Here is a 23,453-nt window from a genome sequence, read left to right as displayed (position 1 = left end):
TGAAAAATTTACTAGAAGGTCTCAAAAGCAGATTCAAGATGGCAGAAGAAAAGAATCAGTGAACTAGAGAGAGATTCATAGAAATTATCCACTGAAGAATAAAAAGAATAAAAATGAAGAAAAATGAACACAGCCTCAGAGACCTGTGAGACAACATCTTACATACCAACATACATACATACATACTAATGTCCAACTCTTGGTTTTGGCTCAGGTCATGATCTCAGGGTCATGAGACTGAGCTCCACCTGGGCTCAGCCCTCAGCAGGGAGTCTGCTTAAGACTTTCCCTCTCCCGGGGCACCTGGGTGGCTCAGACTTTCCTTCTCCCTCTGCCCCTCCCCATCACATGTACACACTCTCTCTCTCCCAAATAAATAAATCTTTAAAACAATAACAACAACAAAAACAACATATGTGTAAAGGGAGCAGAGAGAAAGAGTCAGGAAAAGTTTGAAGAAATAATGTCCTCAAACTAGGCAAATTTGATGAAAAACATTAATTTACATATCCAAGTAGCTCAACAAACCCAATTAGGGTAACTACAAAGAGATCCACACCTAAATACAAGATACAAACTGTTGAAAGCCAGCAACAAAAAGAAAATCTTAAGGGGTGCCTGGCTGGCTCAGTCGTTAAGCGTCTGCCTTTGGCTCTGGTCATGATCTCAGGATCCTGGGATTGAGCCCCGCATCGGGCTCCCTGCTCCGCCGGAAGCCTGCTTCTCCCTCACCCACTCCCCCTGCTTATGTTCCCTCTCTTGCTGTGTCTCTGTCAAATAAATAAAATCTTTAAAAAAAAAAAAAAAAGAAAGAAAATCTTAAAAAGCATCAAGAAAAAACCACCATCATGTACAATGGGGCATCTATCTATCTATCTATCTATCTATCTATCTATCTATCTATCATCTATTTATAGATATATCTATATGCCAAAAATATATATGGCTAATTTCTCATTTGAAACAATGGAGGCTGGAAGGCAGTGGAATTGCATATTCAAAGTGTGAAGAAAAAAACTATCACCTAAGAATTCTATATCTGACAAAAATTCCCAGATAAAGAAATCTGAGGGAGTCTGTCTGTCTCTAGTAGAGCTGCCCTACAAGAAATGCTACAGGGGTCCTTCAGGCTGATAGGAAAGGACACCAGATGGTAACTCAAATCCACAGAAGGAAATGAAAAGCACTGGAAATGGTACATTTGTGGGTTAGTATAGAGACTCTATAAATATATATTTTATTTCTTCCCAAAATTTCTTTAAAAGGTATGAAATTGTATAAGGCAATAATTATAACACTATATTGATGGGTTATAACATATATGCATGTGATATATATGACAATGAACAATTATAAATATAACTAATATTAATTATTATAAAGATATATGTGAGATATATAATAATAGCACAAAGGAGGGGAAGAGAGAGAGTTATATTGGGACCATTTCTATATTTTACTGAAATTAAGTTAGTATTAATCTGAAATAGATAATATTGAGATGTATATTATAATCCCTATAGTAACCATTAAGAAAATAACTAAAAAAAATATTTTAAAAATCTACATAAGAATTAAGTGGCACACTAAAAATATTTATTTAACACAAAAAGTGGCAGTCAAGGAGGAAGAGAGACATATTACCAAAATAGTAAATATAAGTCAAGTCACATCAATAATGTAATTAATTGTGAAAGGTCTAAACAACTCAATCAAAAGCAGAAATTGGCAGACTGGATAAAAAAGTAAAATCCAAATACAAGATGTCTACAAGAGACACCTTAGATTCTAAGACATGAATAGATTAAAAGTAAAAGGGGGGTGCCTGGGTGGCTCAGTCATTAAGTGTCTGCCTTTTTTTTTTTTTTAAGATTTTATTTTATTTATTCAACAGAGAGAGAGAATGTGAGAGAGGGAACACAAGCAGGGGGAGTGGGAGAGGGAGAAGCAGGCTTCCCGCAAAGCAGGGAGCCCGATGTGGGGCTTTATGTGGGGCTTGATCCCAGGACCCTGGGATCATGACCTGAGCCGAAGGCAGACGCTTAACAACTGAGTCATCCAGGCGCCCAAGCATCTGCCTTTCGCTCAGGTAATGGTCCCAGGGTCCTGGGATCGAGCCCCACATCAGGCTCCCTGCTCGGTGGGGAGCCTGCTTCTCCGTCTCCCACTCCCCCTGCTTGTGTTCCCTCTCTTGCTGTGTCTTTCTCTCTGTCAAATAAATAAAATCTTTAAAAAAAATTAAAAGATTAAAAGTAAAAGGATGAAAAAAGATTTTACTAGGATATAGTAACTATAGGTGAGCCAGAGTAACTATAATAAAATCAGACAAAATAGACTTAAGACAAAAAAAAAAAAAAATGCTACTAGAGACAAAGAGGGATGTTTAGTAATGATTAAGAGATCAATTCATCAAGAAGATATAATAATTATACATATGTACATAACAGATCTGCAAAATACATGAAAGAAAAACAGGAGACTTCAATACCCCACTCTCAATTATGGATGAAACAACTACATAGAAAATCAGTGAGGATCTAGGAGACTTGAACAGCACTATCAACGAACTTGGCCTAATTGTCATCTATAGAACTCTGATTGACAACTGCAGAGACTAGACATCCTTTTGAAGCACACATGGAACATTCTCCAGAATAGATCATATGTTAGGACATAAAATAAGTGTTCAATAAATTTAAAGTAATTCAAATTTAAAAAGTTCACATCATGCAAACTATGTTCTCTGACTACAGTAGAATTAAATTAGAAATCAACAACAGAGAGGGCGCCTGGGTGGCTCAGTCAGTTAAGCATCTGCCTTCAACTCAGGTCATGATCCCAGGGTCCTGGGATAGAGCCCCACATTGGACTCCCTGCTTGATGGGAGGCCTGCTTCTCCCTCCTACACTCCCCCTGCTTGTGTTCCTGCTCTCGCTATCTCTCTCTCTGTCAAATAAATAAATAAAATCTTAAAAAAAAAAAAAAAATCAACAACAGAGAGAAATATGGGAAATCCCAAAATATTTGGAAATTAAGCAGACTTCTAAATAGTCCGTGGGTTGAAGAAGATACCACCAAGGAAACTTAAAAATATTTTCAACTGAGTAAAAGTGAAAATGCAACATACCAAAATTTATGGAATGCAGCTAAGAAATGCTTTGAGGAAGACCTATGTCAGAAAAGAAGAAAGTTTCAAATCCATAACCTAAGCTTCTACCTTAAGAAAGTAAAAAATTAAGAATAAAAAAAAGAAAGTAAAATATAAGAAGAGCAGCTAAACCCAAGGCAAGCAGAAAAGGAAATAAAGGTTAGAGCAGAAATAAAAATAAAAAACAGGAAAAACAATACAGAAAATCAGTGAGCCAAATGTTGGTTCTTTGAAAAGAGCTACAAACTTTTAGGTAGATTTACCAAGGAAAAAGGGAGAGAGGATACACAAATTACCAATATCTGGAATAAAAAACATCAGTGTCTACCCTTTAAGAATTAAAATATTGTAAGGGTATATTATGAACAACTTTATAGCAAAAAGACAATTTAAAGGAAATGGAAAAATTCCTAGGAAGACAAAAATTACCAGAACCAATTCAAAAGAAAGAGAAAATCTGAGTAAGACTTATATCAAGTAAAAAAAATGATTTAACGTTCCAAAATCTTTCCACAAGGAAGAGCCCAGTCCCAGATGGTTTCACTTGTGAATCCTATTAAATGTTAAAAAAAGAAATAATACCAATACTTGACAATTCCAGAAAACAGAGTAAGGAATACTTCCTAGTTCCTTTTATAAGGCTAGTATTATCCTGATACCAAAGACTACAGGAAAAGAAAACTACCCTTCAATATACTTTATGAATATTGATGTAAAAATCCTCAACAAAATATTAGCAAACTGAATCCAGCAACATATGAAAAGGATTATGTACCATTGCCAAATAGGACTTATCCCAGGAACTCACTGTTGGTGGAAAATCCTAAAATCAATTAATGTAATACATCATATTAATAGGATAAAGGACAAAACCCACATGATCATCTTAATACATGAAGAAAAAATATTTGACAAAATCCAACCCATTCATGATAACTCTCACAAACTAAGAATAGAAGGGAACTTCCTCAACCTGATAAAGGACATCTACGAAAAACCCACAGTTAGGGGTGCCTGGGTGGCTCAGTCGTTAAGCGTCTGCCTTCAGCTCAGGTCATGATCCCAGGGTCCTGGGATTGAGCCCCACATTGGGCTCCCCGCTCTGCGGGAGGCCTGCTTCTCCCTCTCCCACTCCCCCTGCTTGTGTTCCCTCTTTCGCTGTGTCTCTGTCTATCAAATAAATAAATAAAATCTTTAAAACAACAAACAAAAAACCCCACAGTTAACATCCTGTGTCCATCAGCTGATGCATGGCTAAACAAAATATGTTATATAGTGGAATATTGTTCAGCAATAAGAAAGAATGTAATACTGATACATCTGCAACATGGATTAACCTCAAATACATGCTAAGGGAAAGAAGCCAGATGCAAAAGGCTGCATATATGATTCTATTGATATGAAATGTCCAGAAAAGGAAAATTTATAGAGATGGAAAACAGATCAGTGGTTACATTGGGTAGAGAGCAAGCTTGACTGGGCTGTATGTCCATGATGGGCTGGCAGTTGAAGGAAATGATGGCAGCCATCACGGAGATAGCTCCCATAGATGGGAAGCCATGAGAAGGCTTTAAGTAGAGAAGTGTAATTTTTTTTTTTAAGATTTTATTTATTTATTTCTCAGAGAGAGAGAGAGCACAAGCAGGGGGGAGAGGCAGGCAGAGGGAGAAGCAGGCTCCCCGCTGAGCAAGGAGCCTGATGCGGGACTGGATCCGAGGACCCTGAGATCATGACCTGAGCTGAAGGCAGCCATACTTGGATATAAAGGTCTGGAATTCTGGAAAGCATTCCAAGTTGGAGACATATGTATGTATCAGCGTATGGAGAGTATATAAACCAAGAGACTGGATGAGATCAACAAAGGAGCTGGTGGATAGGAATGAGACCTTGAGCCCCTGACATTAAGAATTTAGGAGAACCAATAGGAAACAACAGTGGAGACTGAGAAAGGGCAACCAGGAAGAAAAAACCAGAAGAGTCCTGGAAACCTAGTGAAGAAAGTGAAGAAGTGCTTCACAGTGATCAGCAGTGTCAAATGATGCTGATAGGTTCAATAAGATGAGAACTTGAGAACTGACCCTTGGATTTGGGGATGTGGAGGTCATGGACAACCTCAACAAGAGCAGTGTTGGAGAAGGGGTGAGGGTTAAAGGCTGATTCCGGTGGGTTCAAGGAATGGGGGGAGAGAAACTAGAGGCAGTGATTGTAGATATTTCTTTGCTTTCAAGATGAGGAGAAAAATGGGATGGTAGCCACAGGCAGAAGTGAAATCAAAGGAGGTTGTTTTGGAGATGGAAGAGTATGTCTTTATACTAAAAGAAAACAATGAATAGAGGGGGAAATTGATGCAGGAGACAGAAAAGAGAATCACTAGACTACTATCTTTGGATGGGCAAAGATGGGACATAATATCCAAGTGGAAAGACTGGCCTCGAATAAGAACATGGACAGGTTAGTAGCTAGAAGACAGGCAAGATTACATGGGTTAAGTCACGAACAGGTAGCTTGTTAAGAAAAGTCATCCCAAATTTGGAAATAGGCAACCAGGATTACTAGGTATCTTTTTTAGCTGTACTCCTGTGAGCTCGAGCAGGCCTTCTGGGGATTACCTGATTTTAGTGGGGCAGATACCTTTGCTTCACTTTCTATTTACTATTGATGAGGATATTTTGCAATTCTGTTTCTACAGAAAGCTTATAACGGTGCAAACAGTTCTTGTGTGACAGAAATGCAAATTACTTCTGTCCTGGGGAATAGAGAACCTCATAGGTCCTGGGGTTTTGGTTTTTTTTTGTTGTTTGTTTTGTTTTTTGCCTTGTAGGGTATTAACCACTTTTGCATCTAACCTAGCAGTCTTATTTGAATATTTATAAACACGTTTCCTGATGAAATAGATCAACTCCTATTCCTCAAGTGTTCTTTGCAACAGCTTTATCTTTCTTTCTTTCTTTCTTTCTTTCTTTTTTTTTTTTTTTGGTTTCTTAGTTAATAAATCATAGCCATATGTTTATTCTATATTTGTATGAGTCATAATTTTAACTTTTTGAAAGTTATATTTTAACAGTTGGTGAGGGTTTGTGGACAGTCTCTTCTGATTGCATTTATTTTCTCAGGATGCAAAGTTATGAACTGAGAGTGGGAATGGGGAGGAAATTTGGGGGGGTTGAGGGTTGTGAAGAAGATATCAAAAGACTTTTTGGAGAGTGGGAAGGTGAAGAGACTAAGGGAAATACACTATGACTGCTGAGCCACGTAAGGCCCACTGGAGGTTCCTAGTCATGAATTGTAAATGGCTCTGTCAGCATGCCACAGCCATGCCTGCAGGCCTGGGGTAGGCAGGGTTAGATTTAATCAGGTTTGAGGTTTTGCTAAGTGAGCACAACAAAGAAAATGGAGCAAGGGAGTTGCAGGTGTAAGCAAGAGTATAATTATAGTGATGGACCATGAAAGGAGAGATGAGAGGACACAAGGGGGTAAAGGACAGTAAAAAGGTGGAAGGGTCAATGGTTTGTCAGTCCCACTAAAGAAGCATTGTTGGAATTGGCTTCCTCTTGCTGGAAAAGTGGAGGTGGTGATTGGATACTGGGATGGTTAAAATTGAAATCGTGATGAGGGGGCAGTATGTGGGGTGGGGATGCTTATTAGAGCTAAGAAGTGGATGGGAGGATGGAAAGAAAAGCACAAGTGTGACTAAAAGGGAAGAGATACAGGGTAGTAACTCAAGCAGGAAATGACACTATGGTAGTTTAGTCCTAATTTGTCCTAATTTGTGTAGACAAAGAGTGAAGGGTCAAAAAAAGGGGTTATTTATAAAGCAAGATCCTAGGGGCTGTGAGCAGGAATAAAAACTAGGGCACAAGTGCATGGGATTAGTATTAATAAAATTGGAGGGGACCCTAATGAGATAAGAGAACGAATAATATCAGGAACAAGAAAGAAACAGAGACATTTTGTTGAGGATGGGAACAAAGCTGTTGGATCTCAGGTTAGATCCCTTCCTTAATCGTATCACTAAATTAGGAATCTAGGTTATCTGCTATGAGTGAACAGGTAAGAGTAGATTCGGAGTTTAAAGGACATAGAAGAGATTGGGAGTGGCTGGTATGCCTTCGGAAATGAGTGAAAGAGATGGGTAAAAGAAATCATACGGTAGAGAAGGATGTGAGAAGTTGAAGTCTCTGAGGAAGTTGAGAGCGTATCTGAATTTCCTGTGTCTCGTAAATGTGGAAAACACAATAAGCTTCTTATATGGGTTAAGGTATATAATTTACATGGATTACAAGGTTGATCACATAGAAATTTTACTAGTGTTTGCACGACAAGCCCTACAACAATGGTACCCTCAAGCTCCTCTTGAGCTCCACATCTCCATACTCACCACTTACTACTTACTTAACTAGCCCTCGCAATTTGCGGGTTCTGAAAGTATCCAGAACTCTCTACGGGAAAGCCAAAAACAATCTTACTTCAGCCTTATGTCAAAAAAATAAGCAGAAGTAACCCCCTACTTCCTCTGGTATTTCCTATCATGATTACCAGCCCAGGCTCCAGAGATAGAAAACTCAAAGCCTTGTTGTCCCTCACTCCTCCCAATCCAATTAGACACCGATTTCTACACTGTGAACTCCTCTCAAAGCTTGCTCGTCCTCCTATTAGGATTGCTCGCAAACTGTCCAAAATCTTAGGAGGTTTACAGATTCCAAACTGGGACATGGGGGAGTGAGGCAGAGTGGTTGTGGTCCCCCTCCAGGCATAGAATGGGAACCAGGTCTCCCAGGCCAGGTTCTCTCTCTCTCTCTCTCTCTCTCTCTCTCTCTCTCTCCCTCTCACACACACACACACACACACACGCGCGCGCGCTTGGATGGCTAGGCTCTAATGGGCTTCCAGTCTCCAGTTCCAGTTTATGCAGGAGCACGATCTGTGGTCCCACATCAATACTTGGGGCCTTGTTTTATTTTATTTTATTTTATTTTATTTATTTATTTATAAAGAATTTATTTATTTATTTGTCAGAGACAGAGCACAAGCAGGGGGAGCAGAGGGAGAGGGAGAAGCAGGCTCCCCGCTGAGCCGGGAGCCCCACGCAGGACTCAGTCCCAGGACGCTAGGATCATGACCTGAGCCAAAGGCAGACGCTTAACTGACTGAGCCACTCAGGCATCCTGGGGGCCTTGTTTTAAACTGCACCACTAGCCTAGACTGCTTTCTTCAAGGTGATTTTGTTTTGGGTCTCAGTGTCCTTTTCTGCCACTGAGCTGTTGTCAGGCACTTCTTGTCTACCCAGACTGGATTCCCTAATATAGAAATTTGAAGATCCAGGGGTGCCTGGCTGGCTCAGTTGGTGGATCGTGTGGTTATTGATTTTGGGGCTGTGAGTTTGAGCCCCATGTTGGATGTAGAGATTACTTAAAAATAAAATCTTAAAAATTGTTTTTCTTTGAGAATCTGGGTTGGAAGTTTTGCTCCCTTCCCACCGTGGGATCCTTATGCATATTGATTCACTCCCTACTTCTGTTCCCCACTTGGATGCCTAATAGGTATTTCACACTCAACATGTCCAAAGCAAGCCCTGGTCTCCCTTCTCCTCATCACCCTTGAACCTGCTCCTCCCAAAGCGTTCCTCATCTTGGCATCCACTCCATTTTCCCAGTTGTTCAGTCCCAAAGCCTTGGAGTCATTATTGATTCTTCTTTTTCTCACAACCCACATCTAATCCATCAAAACCTCCTCTCCTATTCAGAATCTGGCCACTTCTCACCATCTCCTCTGCTACCACCCTGGGCTCCTGCCCAGATTATTATTGGGGCTACTTAACTGGTTGCCTGCTTCCATTTTGCCTTCTTACAGTCTATCCTAAGCACAGAGGCCAGAGGGACCCTGTTAAAACAAAGGTCTAATCGTGCCATGACTTGCTTAGAATCCTCTGACAACTTCCAGTCTCACTCAGAGAAAAAGCCAAATTCCTTACATGGCCTCTAAGGACCTACACAATCTGGGTCCCACTCTGTCTCTGACTATCTTCTATTGCTTTTTTCCCTCACTCACACTGCTTTAGCCATTCCCTCGGCCTAGACTGCTCTTCTCCCAGACACCTATGTGGTTTAGTTCTTCCTCCAAATCAGAGAGACCTTTGCCACATCAGGTAGAATAGCACTCCTCATTACTCTCTAACCTTCTCACTTGGCTTTATTTTTCTGCCAACATTGTGTCTCTTCCCCAAAGGCAATGTGAACTCTATGAGGGGCTTTGTCTTGTCCTCAGCTTCTAGTGCAGTGCCTAATACATACTAGAGACCAAATAGATATATATTGAAGAAAAAAATCATGTAATTTTGCATTTCTAGATGATCTTTATGTTTTCAGAGTACTATATAAAATGACTGCATTATATAAGGAATCTTTAGAGGCTACCCTCTCAGTCAGTTATGCTATAACTAACATCCAGATCTCCCAAATCCCAATCCAGTGATCTGTTTAGAAGGCTGGTTCGAGAGCAGGTATTATCCTCACACTGCAGATGGGGAAACTCAGTCACAATACAGCTAGGGACCATGCCAAAGGCCGTGCTGTTTAATCACACTAGAAACCAGAATTCCCAGTTCCTAGTAGTCGTAATGGCTCTGAGAGTTTACACTCTTGTCACTGAGGAGTCAATAAAGTCCTTACTTCAATATTTTGTTACTCTAATCTTTACTTTCCCTAACCATCCCCTGCCCCGCGTCTTTCCTTGTATGTTTTATTCTGTCCTTGTCTCTGGAGGTCAGAACGACTCTCTTGCTTACTAAGGAAGTAACCATTACTTTCCTTGACACCTGGACTTTGTCTTCTTTTGGCTTCCTGAACCATGTGCTTGGGGTTAGGCTGCGTCTTCGCTCAGGCTGCTATAGCAAAATACCATAAACTGAACGGCTAACGAACAACAGAAATTTATTTCACGGTTGTGGTGGCTGGAAGTCTGAGTTCTCCATGCCAGCATGGCTGAGTTCTAGGGAGGATCGTTTTCTGGGTTGCTCTCAGGGGTCCTTTTATAAGGGCACTAACCCCATTCATGAGGACTCCACCTCATGACCTAATTACCTTCAAAAGCCCCACCTCCTATTTCCATCACAGTGGAGGTTGGGACTTCAGCATATGAATCTGGGGGCACACAAACATTCAGTCCATTGCAGGCTGTCTGGGCCCTGACCAGAGGCCTTGAACCACCCCCCAAGCCCCTAATGCAACTAAGCAAACTAGCATCGAGGGAACAGGTTTCATAGCTTGTTAGGTGACCTACATTCCAGGTTTCTTTTTTTCCCTTGGAACAACTTTGGTTTACTCTCAGTCATTTCAGGCATAGTAAAGGGGAAGAGCATTCTTAATGTAAAATTTCTTTGTTTTGAGCGCAAAGAATTTTTTCCTTCTCTTTTTCTTTTCCCACAATAACATGAAGCAGGCTCTGTCCCTTGGGTTTGGTACAAATAAACCGAGCTGCTGAAGGAACAGGGTAAGCAAGTTGATTTTTGTAGTTACAGGCTGTTCCACATAATCCATTTACAAGGTCAGCAGGGACCACAACTTACCAAAACAAAGAAGTATGTAATCTAAAATGAGGAACTCTTGATTATCAGAAAGAAACAAAGACCTTTTGGGGTTTCTAAATAGCTTATATTCCTGGCTCTATTGGAACAAAGTATGCTGGAGGGTGAGGAGAAAGTACATGGACTAGAGGGTCAAAATAGCCAAGTGCTATAAATGTAAAGGCCGGTGAGTACAGGCCCACATAATGTTAGAACGCTGTACCAGGCTTCACCGTGTCTTGTAATTGAAAGGTTTGGGGATCATTCCAGGTTTGGATGATTTGGGGAAATAAACATGTAATTGAAGTTGTAGATATAAAAGTGGTTCTATATTAATGTTTTTGGAGAGAAAACAGTGGTTCAGAAATAATAGTCCTAAAACTGACCTCCTGAGGAAAGGGGTGAGGATCCCAGAGAGGAGTGCCGGACTGAAGGCAGCGTGGGCCAGTGTGTGTGACTTTAGATAAGTTATTTAATCCCATGAGCCTCAGTTTCCTCTTCTGTAAAATGGAGGTAATAAACGTCCCTACCTTACAGGATTGTTGTGAAGAATAAAAAGTTAAAGCATGTAAACTCCTTGGTCTGGAGATGAAAGCCCAGATGGTCCTGGTACTAGTTGGTGGAGATGCTGGGGAGGGCAGTAAAGGAGTTGGGGACTTTTATAACCCAAGAAATAAAAGGATTGGGAAAGAATGAGTTGATTGGGATCGGAGGGCTGGAGGTAACCCTTTCATAGCCCTGAAAGGCCGAATTGGAAGGAGAAGCCAGGCTGGGCTTTTGGGCTTTGGTTGGCTGTTCAGCCTGAAGCCAGAGAATGAACCAAGCTCTGAGATTGGGGGCGGGGGGTAGGGGGGTAAGTAGACCTTGTTATGCCCGGAGTAAAAGAGCTAAGAGAAATGGCCTGATTTGGACTAGTGTGGAAATAGGGGCAGTCCAAGTGGTGTGTGTACCTATTTAACAACTGGCCGGGAGTGGGGTGAGAGCCTAATTTGTGGTGTTCACTGATTTATTTCCATGGTGTAAATATAGCCACCACTGCTGATTTCAAGCTCCCCACATGATGTCCAACTGGTTCACAAAAATCCTGAAACTCTAACGATTGGCTGTGGCAGACCAGTGAGTAGGGGGACTAGTACAAAAGCATAAGGGGTTCAGATTAGGGAGAAGCCCACTGACTTGAAGAGGCCGAATGCTTTCAGCCAAGTTAAACTAACTACCTGAATAACATGAGACTGATTCACCTTTAAGATTCCCAACTGTGTATAATTGATGCACTGATATTCCCTTGGATTGCAGTACTACTGTACCAATTATGTAGGAAAAAACAAGTAATTCGTGCACCTAAAAATGGTTGGCTCTGTGTCCTGGGAGGAGGGGGAGGGGGCAGGTAGAGAGATACCAGGAGAAGGAAAAGGGAAAGATTATCCTGAGAGTCATAGTCTCCAAGTAAATCCCTTACTCTCTCAGCGGCTGGCAAGAAGTTATAATCACAAGGAAAGAAAACCCTCAGGGGCCTTTCACTTTGGGCTGCCTGGGTGCTTTTTAGGTACATAGAAATAAAATTATTAAGTAAACATTGCTATAAATAGGGAAGGTTTCCAGACTCCAGGTTATGGTCCACTTACTAGAATAATAATGTAGATAATTGAAGAATTTGAGTACGGTAGCTCCTTTTAATCTTCTGCAAGAGAAGTTAACCTGTCTGTCCTAAAGGGGTGGGGGCAGGGCAGGGAACAGAGGGAATGGTTACTCGTTACGGGAAAGATTAGAAAGAGCTCGAGGTAAGAAGGCTTGGCTGTCCACAGAGTGGAAATATTGGGGAAGTCAGTTGTTTCAGTTAGTCACTGGGAGGAGACAAGTCTGAGGTACTGTATGTTCACGGAATGTAAAGCAGGTTAGAGCAAGCCAAATGACATGTCTGTGGAAATAAAATGTGAAATTTCCGAAATGAAAGTCAGTCTTCTCTGGTAGTCTCCCGGAATGCAACAGGTGTAAAGAGCCCCCGTGAAGGGGAAGAAGTCCAAAACACTGCTCTGGCCACAGGGGAGGAGACTGTTGAAAGAATGTGTAAGAAAGTTATAAAGGTTGCAGATATTTTCAGGATAAAGAAGAGTAAGTGAAAGCTAAAAAAATCTAAGAATTATTTTCCCCATAAAAGAAAACAACGTATTACCTAGAAGATAAATCTGCCCTTCTGTATTTACAAGGGGGTGAAAAAAAGAAAAAAACAAACTGCCTCAGAATACAGAGATTTAAAATATGCTTGTAGGGGTGCCTGGGTAGCTCAGTCAGTTAAGCATCTGCCTTCAGCTCAGGTCATGATCCCAGGGGTCTGGGATTGAGTCCCATGTCCAGTCCTTGCTCAGTGGGGAGTCTGCTTCTCCCCCTGCTCCTGCGTGCTCTCTCTCTCTCAAATAAATAAATAAAATCTTAAAAAATCAAACATGCTTGTAAAGAAGGTGATTGAACTTAACTGCAAGGAGTCCCAGCTGTCCTTTGGAGGTCTTAAAAGTAGGACAAATTCTCCTTTTTCTTGCTATATTAGTGGTAGTAACCTTGTCTTAAAACAATAAATTCAATAAGTGACTTTTCTAGGGCTTCCTTTCCTTGTGAACTAGTGCCAGTAACAGGCTAACAGAGGGCCTAGAAAGCATGTTAGGCATTTATTCTGAGTTCCACCTCTTATGGTTTAGGGTAAGTTATTTCAATCTCAGGACCTTATTTCTCATGGTTCTATAATAAATACCTTTGTTAACAACTTACCTTTGAAAACTTCAAGGCACTATTGCAGTACAAAATATCTTATTGTAAATTGCTATAAAGCACAGTATATCCATACCATTATTATTGTAACATGTAATTTGTAACTGAACACAAATAAATTCTTTAGCATTACTGGTATCCTAGCGTAGAAAACGGGAGTCAGACTGAAAAAAGATAAGGTTCAGTTTCCTCTGAATTCTTTCTGCTTTACTAATGTTCTGTGGACATATTCTATGACAGTGAGCCAGAGAAGGCATGCCACTTCTTTCTCTAAGTCATTGTAAGGCTCCAGCAAAAGCCCCATCTGTATTTATCTAATGTACTGGTGATTCTTAGAAGAACCTGACTGAATGAAACATATTTTTCAACTTTGCCCGTTTTGGAACAGCTCATATGTACAGCAGAGGGCTCAAGTCACAGTATCACGGAATGTCAGGGCTGAAAGAGGCCTTAGAGATGAAACTGTCCAATCCCCTCAAATGCACATGCGAATCCGGGGCCCAACAAGGAGAAATGCCCCTCCAAAGTTCTGTTGCCAAAATGGCTGAGCAGCGGCTCTCTGTTAATAACTCAACATGTTTGTGGTGAATCCTAGAAAATTTCAACTAGAAAGTAAAACTGGCTTCTGCCTCGTCTCACTCAGTAATTTTTTAGACCCATAAAGACCTGTTTCCATAAAGGTTACATTTTTAACTGTCCACTCAGGAAAGAGATTTTTTTTTCCCTCCAAAACAATCCAGAAGGGGGCAACAAACTTAAATACAGCTCCCAATGCTTAAAATGATTTTATTTATTTTTTTAAACAGAAGTTTATTTTTTTAGATTTTATTTATTTGAGAGAGCGAGAGCATGAGCAGGGACAGAGGGAAAGGGAGAAGCAGACTCCCTGCTGAGCAAGGAGCCCAATGTGGGGCTTGATCCCAGGACCCTGGGATCATGACCCAAGATGAAGGCAGGCGCCCAACTAACTGAGCCACTCAGGCGCCCCTTAAAATGATTTTAAAATGCAAGAAGATGCATCTTCATCTCTAATTTTGTCCTCTGCCACCATCACCTTCAACAGTAACAGCTACAGATTTTAGTGCTTTGCTGTGTGTATATCTATGTATTTTTTTAATCTCATTTAGTCCTCACAACAGTGTATCCCACCTATAAGTTATATATTATCCCCGTTTTATAAGGGAGGAGATTTAGAGAGATTACAAAATTTGCTTAAGGACCCACAGCTAGAAAACAAAAACCAGAATCTAAATCAAGGTAATCAGGACTGCAAAGCCCTTAAACATACTGAAGTTCCTCAGGGGCTATCTACTTGAATATGATAGAGAATGAGAAGAAAAATAAAGGTATTTTGTTAATGAATTATATGAGAAACATAATCTAAAAATAAAATGCCTATTATTTTTAATTTTTTTTAAAGATTTTATTTATTTATGTGTCAGAGACAGAGAGAAAGAGAGCACAAGCAGGGGAGCGGCAGACAGAGGTAGAAGCAGGCTCCCTGCTGAGCAAGGAGCCCGATGCGGGGCTCGATCCTAGGATCCTGGGATTATGACCTGAACCAAAGGCAGACGCTTAACCAACTGAGCGACCCAGGCATCCCCAAATGCCTATTACTTTTAAATTGCCACACTGAACTATTCTCATTAGGGTTACTAATGACCTCCATGTGGCTAAATCTAATGGTCATTTTTGAGTTCTCTGTTTTCTTGACCTATCAGTGGCATTTGACCCTGCTAGTCATCCCTTTTTCCTTGTTTCCAGGACCTCACACTCTTGGGTTTCCTAACTTACTGGCTGCTCCTTTTCAGTGTCCTTCACTGGCTCTTCCTCTTTTCCCAGAGCTTAGTACTTGGTCCTCGTCTCTTGTGTTTCTACACTTACTCCAGTCACATCTCACCCAATGTCATGACTTGAGGATGGCATTTAGATGTCTAGCTCTACCCAGATCTCTCTTCTTGGAGATCCAGACTCTCATATCCAGCTGTGTCTTGGGCATCTCTACCTCCACATGGACATCAACATCTCGACTTAACATCACCAAAACCAACCCTTGATATCAACACCCTCCAGGCCTGCCCCATTCTCAGCCTTTTGCCTCTGTTGATGGCAAATCCATCTCTCACTAATTCAGGCTAAAAACTAGAGTAATCCTTGGTTTCTCTTTCCCTCACATGTGAGCGTTTGGCCCTATCGATAGAAGGTAGTCAACTCTAACCACTTCTCACTAATTCCTCTGCTACCACTCTGGTCAGAGTTTTCATCGTCTCTCAAAAAGGTTATGGCAATGAGTTATCATCTTAAGATGTCTTCCTGCTTCTACCTGTGCCTTACTATAATCTATTCTCAACACAACAACCAAAGAACCAAAGTGATCTTTTAAGAAAAGGCAATTAGATCATGTTGCTTCTATGTTTTCAACCCTACATTAGCTCCCCATGTCAGAGTAGAAGTCACAGGACTTGCAGTGGCTTACAAGAAGCCATAAGATATGGCTCCTGTTTCTTCTCCAGCCTCCTCCTCTACTATTCATCTTTTCCAGCCACGCTGGCCTCCCTGCTCTTCCTTCCAGGAACACTAAGGGCTCACTCTTGTTTGGGGGGGGGGGGGGGGTAGAGGGGTCCTGTGTTCCAGCTGCTCACTTTTAGCCACTCGGCTAACCTCTCATGACCTTCAAGTGTCTGTTCAAATCTCAGGTATCATTAAGGCTAACCCCATCATCTTGTTTGTATTGCAACCCCTCCCCTCACTCCACCCTCTCAGCACTCTCATTCCACTTTGCTCAGTATTTTCCTATAGCCATCCTATGCACTCGTCACCTTCTAATGAATTTTATGATTTACTTATTTACTGTGTTCATTGTTTCTCTTTCTTCTTATCCCTCCTAGAACATGGGCTCTATGAGGCAGAGATCTGTCAATTTTTGTTCACATGCGTATTCCCAAGAAATCAAACTGTGTTAAATATATTGGTGGAATGAATTAAAAAGTTGAAATGCTTTACTAATTAAGACTAAAATATTTAGGAACAGAATACGATGCTAGTTATTCCAACTTTCAGAATATCCTGCCACACAATAGGTGATCAACAAACATTTGATGACGGAACTGTGGTACTGTCATTTGAAAAGGAGTCTCTGTGCATATTTCCACAGCATTCACTTTGTGTGTATGAGTTGGGGTGTATCTTGAGTTCTGCCTATTCTGTACCCAAAACCCATTTTTCCTTTCATTTTGCCTTTTTCTACTTCAGGAGAAAGCCCTGTAACTTCTATTCTGTATAACAGTCACTCTTGTTCTCTGAATATTTCCATAAACTCTAGCACCCAGAGAGGGTGAAGAGCTAAGATAACACGATGAAGTTGCAAAGAAAGAAAAAGAACTGAAAGGCTGTTTCTGAGAAGTAAACCTTTGCAGAGACGGTCAGCGCGGTATATTGACCCCGAGGCTGTACAAGATAATGAAGGCTTATGGGCGGCTCCATTACTCCAGCTGTGACCTTAAATTAGTTTAATTCCGCTGAGCCCTCGTTTCCTCATCTGTAAAATGGGGATAACTCACAGGGTTTGTCCTAAGGATGAAATGTGATTGATACAGTGTGAAAAACCAACTACTCGGAATAGTAAGCAATCAAAAATGGAAGCTATTAAAACGAACCGATAAAACTGCTTTTGCACCAACTGGAAGGAGACTGTTGTTAGGGACAAAAGGTTCATTTTTCAGAAGGCAGGAAAACGAGTAAAGAAGAGAATACGGGCTTCAGGCCAGCTGGTGGTAATTAAGAGCTGGAACCCAGAGCAAGGCCTTCTCGCTCCGGAATCCCCCAGCCGCAAGAGGAGCCGCCGCCAGGGCTTTGAAAGGCGGAAGGGGCGGCCTCGCAGACCGGCGGGCGGCTGGCAGGCCCGGCCCCACCGGGAGGTATGCGGCGGGGACTGGCTGTCGGTGTCGCGGGCCGCCGCTCGAGGGTCCGGAGACCCCGGGGCGGGGCGCGCTGCAGGAGGGGCTGCGCTCCCTACACCTGCCCCTTTCCTCCTGCGGCTTTGCCCACCTGACGCCCCCCGCCCCCGGAACCCACCCGGAACCCGGCAGATGCTTCGCCTTCCTCTCCCTTCCACTCGCCGTCTCCGTCCTCTCCCCGCCCCACCCTCCCTTCCCTGGCCCCGGGATGTCTCCTCCCTTCCTAGATCGGGCTCCTTCCGTAGAGTTTGGTTTGAACTTTTGAACCCACCAATCAGCGCCGCGCGGCCGTCCTCTCTCCGCGGGCTCGGAGGCGGGGCCGCAGCGGCCGGGGCGGGGTCAGGGGCCCGCCCCTGGCCACGTGGCCGGGGAAGGGGTATATAGGGTCCCTCGGGGGCGGTTCTTCCTCTTCTCCCCCGGACTCCTTGGTAGTCTGTCAGAGGGAGAACCTTGTCGCTGTCCCATCGCCTGCTCCCGCCCCGAGGAACCCTATAAGTCTCAGTCATGGTGAGTGGGGGTCCCCGGGACGTGGCGTGGGGGTGAGAAGAGCCCAAAGGGCTGGTGGGACCCGGGCGCACGTGGGCCGCGTCCCGGACGCGTCCAAGTAAACTGGCTTCTGATGGCCAGGCTGGGAAGGCCGAGTTCACCGGCAAACTTCTCTTCAGGCTCGGAAGCGCGGCCAGGACACTGCCTTTGGTGGAAGTGGAAAGCCCTCCAGAGCCTAGTGAGAGGGCCCGCCACAGCCGAGGGCGGACCAGGGAGCCTTCACACTGGCCCCCAAGGACTTGTGAAAACTAAAAATCCCTCCCGCCGTATGGAATGACCTCACTTTCCCGGTGCCTTACTCACTCCGGCCCCGAAGGTGCGTCCACTCCCCGGCGCCTCCGCTCCGGCGCCCGGTGACTCCCTGCTGAGTCACCTGTGGCTCGTCCCTGGGGAGAGCTTCCAATTGCATCAGTTCACCTGAAGGATGTAGGCAGGCTGCTCCTTTTAAAGGAATTATTAATCGTCACCTTGTCTAATTTGGCAGTTCTAATGTTAATGTAATGGGATGTTTATAGCTGAAGCTTTGTACTTAGGCCAGCTTTTTCAAAAACTTGTCCATAAAAAGATATTTTCTTACAAAACCGCTGAGTAAACAAGTACTAACAATGTGTTTCTTAGAGAAGGTCTGTTAGAGGTCTGCGTAAAATAAGTCCTGTTTTTAAGCTAGTATTTGTGTATCAAATGTTTCAAAACAGTATCTTTAAAGAAAAGGGGATACAGTGAACAGACCAGTCACCCTCTTCAGAGACCACCACAGTTCTCAAAGCTAAGTCTCGCTGTAACAAATTGAGTGCTTTTCAGCAAGGGAGGTGGGAAGATATTGGTAAAGTGTGATTCAGAAAATAATGGGGCTTTTTAAAGAAGGGCAGGAGAGCACCAGCCGCAGACGGATTTAGGCAAACACTGGCTAGATTAATAGTGTTTCACAAGAGACGGTGGCTGCTTGTCCAGTGAAAGCTAGACTGAGTCCATCACCTGTGTCTCACTTCATCTCCCGAGTGGCCAGGGGAGAGTGGAGGGAAAGCAGTGGCCATGGTCTAAATGAGAAAGCAATTAGCCTATTGCACAATGAAAGTGTTTTGGACTTAAAAGTCAATAGAAGAAACGCTTCATTAGAATGAAAGGCTTTTCTCAAATACTTGATCTCCTCGGCCCTGGAGCTGTCATGGACCGATCTCTCTCTCCAGCTTTCCTGGGCTGTAGAATTTCCAAAGTCCAGTTAAAAGGTAAACATGATGCAATGGTAAATAGTCACAGGTTCATTAGAACAACCAACTCCCCTTTCTCCCACAGCCCTAGAGCTGGGCGAGTAGACACAGGTAATAATGAGCCCGGTGTAAAACACCATGGGTGTTTTATGAGGAGTGTAGGCGGGAAGGAGGGGGCCATAAGTCAAAGGTTGTGGGTGATTGGGGTTTTTATTATCTCAGGTTATGAAACTAGGCCCTTTGAGATCTTAGTGGTGTTGAGTTTTCTCTAACTAGTTTCCTGTTAACAGCTTTTAAAAACTTGAAACCCTCTTATTTGGGGAAAATGTAAAGGGAGGTAGATATTTGGTGTCAATATTTTGAAAGTCCTCTGCCAGTCTGCAAAGTAGCTAATCTGACTTACGGTGAAATACAATAAACCCCCATTTTTTGTTTTCCTCTTAAATCTGGAGGCATAGATCCTATGTTCATGGCCTTATTTTACTAGGCAGGAATGAGTTTGGAAACTTATAAATGATCTTGTTCATCAAATAAAGGAAAACATTTTCCCAATATCATTAAATTCTTGATACCATAGACTTTTCCCCACAGTGCCAGAGATAAATGTGTGTATATGTTTTGGTAGGAAACAACTAATTTCTTAAGCTATTAGTCAAGTCTTGTTGACACTTCTGGTTTTTATTTCCATGTATCGCCAACCCTCCCTACTCAAGATGTGCTGATAGTGAAGGAAAAATGTTCTTCCTTACGATTAAGTTCTTCCACAGGGTTAAAAAGCTGCCTCTGACCACAGTTTTTTAAAATACAGCTAACTGCTGCTTATCTGGCATTTTCTCCATGAGTCATATGGCTGTAGTTTGCTGGTTTAAGCTGGTTTTAAAGGGAGAGGGAGAAGCTCTTGTCTTTTAAAGAATAGGATTAAAGAGGGACCAGAATGAGCTCAACAGTTACACAATCACACAGAATGAGTCAGAGCTGCAAAGGGGAATTTTGCATGCCTTTAAGGAATCAGCAGGCGTATTTCCCAGGAGCTGGAGGAAATGTATTGCTATAGAACAGCTTTTATCTTTCTAAAATGGTAGAAACCTGACCTTGAATATCTAATGTGACTACAAAGCAAGGGTCTGATCTCTGGTCTTGCCTAGTAGTTCATTAACATATCTTTGGTTTTGCAAAGCATTTTCTCCGAATTAGTCAGCAAAGGCTTGTGAAATAAACCTTGGGCAGGAGTGACTTCCAGAAAGGTGATTATCTATCCCGAAGGTTAATTAGTCATTTAGGTGTGAATCATTCCTAAATGTCCCATCTGATCTGTCCTATTCTGACATTTTCCTTTCTTCTTCCCACAGCGTGAGTGCATCTCCATCCACGTGGGCCAGGCTGGTGTCCAGATCGGCAATGCCTGCTGGGAGCTCTATTGCCTGGAACACGGCATCCAGCCCGATGGCCAGATGCCAAGTGACAAGACCATCGGGGGAGGAGATGACTCCTTCAACACCTTCTTCAGTGAGACGGGCGCTGGCAAGCATGTGCCCAGGGCCGTGTTTGTAGACCTGGAACCCACGGTCATTGGTGAGTTGGCCTCAGTGACCCCCGTGAGCTCCCGGGGTGAGACAGTGGGGGGGGGGGTGTCTGGGACAGGAGGTCTGTCTTGAGGCTCCGCGGACACCCTGGGGTTGAGCGGGCTTGTGCAGGCGGTGAGTGAGGGGTGGCCGCTCTATTTGCCTTTTGCAGATGAAGTTCGCACCGGCACCTACCGGCAGCTCTTCCACCCTGAGCAGCTCATCACCGGCAAGGAGGACGCTGCCAACAACTACGCCCGAGGGCACTACACCATTGGCAAGGAGATCATTGACCTTGTCTTGGACCGCATTCGGAAGCTGGTAGGTTTATTCTCAAGAATAAAGTAAATAATGATCCTAAGGAAGACATTGGAAATACATTCTTTTCATCTTAAACACAGAACTGAAGCTGAGAGTTTTCTCTTACAGCTTTAAGAGAGACCAAACTGTAAGAATCCTTCTTTGCACACTGAAATGAGCTGTTGAGTGCTCACTCAGTAACCGAATTTTAAACTGGATGGTCCTGGGTTATGCAACAGCTATTTGGGGCAGGGTTAAGTGCTCCCTTGCCCATTTCTGTGTCTTATAAGGCAGACTTGGGCAATTGCTCGAGGCAGTTAGGGCAATTTACCTAAAGTCAAGGTGAGAACCAGGGAGCCTTTTAACATTTTTATTGATATTTAAGACCATTAAACATCCTTGTTCATATTAATCAGCTTCCCTGCTTCAAGCTCAGATGCCCCTTTTTAGGTCATCTTAGTCACATTGAGTAAATAGGTGGCAGACTGTGACATATACTGATTGATCAAACTCCTAAAAAAAAATGGATTACGTTACGTTTGGTGCCTTAATACAGAACGTTGAGAGCACAAGAAGCCAGTGTAACACGAACTAGACATGGCGGACACTGGAAACTTCCACAGCATGGAAAGTGGAGTCAAGGGAGCTCCCTTATTACAGAAACTAGTGCCAGTCATTGAAAATTGGAAAGTATTGAAATCTAAACACAGAAAGCAGGCTTTCTTTTCCACTAGAGCTCAGGGCCATGTGGAGTGGCACTGTGGCAGAAAAATCTTAGGTGACAGTATTCACATCAGTAAAGTTGACAAGTGTTTTGTTTGGGTCACTTTAATTAAGAGTCTGGCAATCAGATGACTCTTTGCTCCTCAGGCATGTGGGCAGCTTGTAAGTAATTAACCAAAAATCAAGAATAAAAGCTTGGGTAGAGTAGCTTGTCAGGAAAATCCCATTCTAGGCCTAGCCACAACTGGTCTAGTCTGAAAAGAATGGCCTTGCGTCATTCACAGCTTCAGACTTCCAGATGTTTATCATAGTCTTCCTAGCAAAATTGGGGTTCTGGTTCCTGTGTTTACAAATCAAGCTTCAGTTACAAGCACTGACTTGGAAATCAGGACCTGCCTTTAGGGACAAATAAACCTAGTAAAACCCATCAAGGGTTCTGGAGTAAAGTTGATTAACTACCAGAACACCTGTATTTGTCTTTGGTGTTATTACTGTGTCCGTAGGAGGCTTAGTGGATTTAATTGGTACTATGCGTCTGCCCTGTACATTGATCCCATTCAGAGTGTGGACCCGCAGGAGAAGTAAACTGAGGGATTGGTAGAGGATTCCGCAAATCTCAGCACTTTTGAGAAGTGAGGATTGTCAGCAGAAAACTTTGAAACGTCAAAATCATCCTTTCATAGAATGGCAGTTTGTTAACCAGAATGGTGCAGTTAAGTGGTAGAAAGCCCCAGTGACAATAGGTCTCATGGAGCTCTGGTAGCATGTCGCCTTTTGCAGAGTCCATAGGCTTTCTGATAACTAGTGTTTACTGTGTCAAGCACTATTCTAAGTACTCAATTCTCAACAACCCGAGGTAGGTTAGTATTCTCCATTAATAAATGTGAAAACTGAGATTGGGAAATCAATTTGGTCAAAGCCACACAGCAAGGAACTGGTAGAGCCGGATCTGGACCCAGCCTGACTGCTAACACCAGGGCATTGGAACTTGGCTATTCGGTCATATTCCAGCTTGGAAAGCAGCTGCCAGATCTTTATAAGACATCTATTGTCCGGGGCTGGTGGTCCCAGGCCTGCCCTTGGTAGCTCTCCAACTGTGAGAAGTTGCCCTTGCCTGCAGTCACAGCAAGGGCGCCGGAGGTCGCCCTCCCAGTTACTCAGACTTGGGCCTTGCATCCATTCCAGACCTCATGATTCCTCTGTTTGTGGAAATGAAAATAGTTCATTTTTAAATAGCCATTTAGCAGATTCCCCCCAGGAACTGTGAAAAGTTTCTCTGAATTTTAGTACTTAGGAGCTCATTACAGTTGCTCTCTTAGCAAATATTGTTCAGAAGATTTAAAAAAAAAAAATCTTGATCAGGGGCGCCTGGGTGGCTCAGTCAGAAGAGCGTGCGACTCTTGATCTCAGGGTCATGAGTTTGAGCCCCACATTTAGTGTAGAGATTACTTAAATAAATAAAAACTTTTAAAAATCTCGATCAATGTAATTATGGATTCAAAGACGTCATTGCAGCTTTCACCCAGGCTAAAATTGAAACTTTTCTTTTGCAGGCTGACCAGTGCACAGGTCTTCAGGGCTTCTTGGTTTTCCACAGCTTTGGAGGGGGAACTGGTTCCGGGTTCACCTCCCTGCTGATGGAACGTCTCTCTGTCGATTATGGCAAGAAGTCCAAGCTGGAGTTCT

At 42.9% G+C, this 23,453-nt stretch overlaps 1 protein-coding gene across 1 annotated transcript in view; it reads left to right on the top strand.

The window, feature by feature from the left end:
- LOC116642618 (tubulin alpha chain-like) overlaps positions 1-23,453 on the top strand; it is a 45,829-nt gene that overhangs the window by 8,911 nt on the left and 13,465 nt on the right. The window contains exons 3-5 of the mRNA XM_032421098.1: positions 20,532-20,754; positions 20,917-21,065; positions 23,321-23,448. Of these exons, the coding sequence (XP_032276989.1) occupies positions 20,532-20,754; positions 20,917-21,065; positions 23,321-23,448 (500 nt within the window). The remainder of the gene's footprint in view (positions 1-20,531; positions 20,755-20,916; positions 21,066-23,320; positions 23,449-23,453) is intronic.

Source organism: Phoca vitulina, unplaced genomic scaffold (genome assembly GCF_004348235.1).
Source record: "Phoca vitulina isolate PV1807 unplaced genomic scaffold, GSC_HSeal_1.0 scaffold23, whole genome shotgun sequence".
Taxonomy (NCBI): Eukaryota; Metazoa; Chordata; class Mammalia; order Carnivora; family Phocidae; genus Phoca; species Phoca vitulina.
The sequence above is the reverse complement of the archived record's forward strand: the minus strand, read 5'-3'. Positions and strand labels throughout refer to the sequence as shown.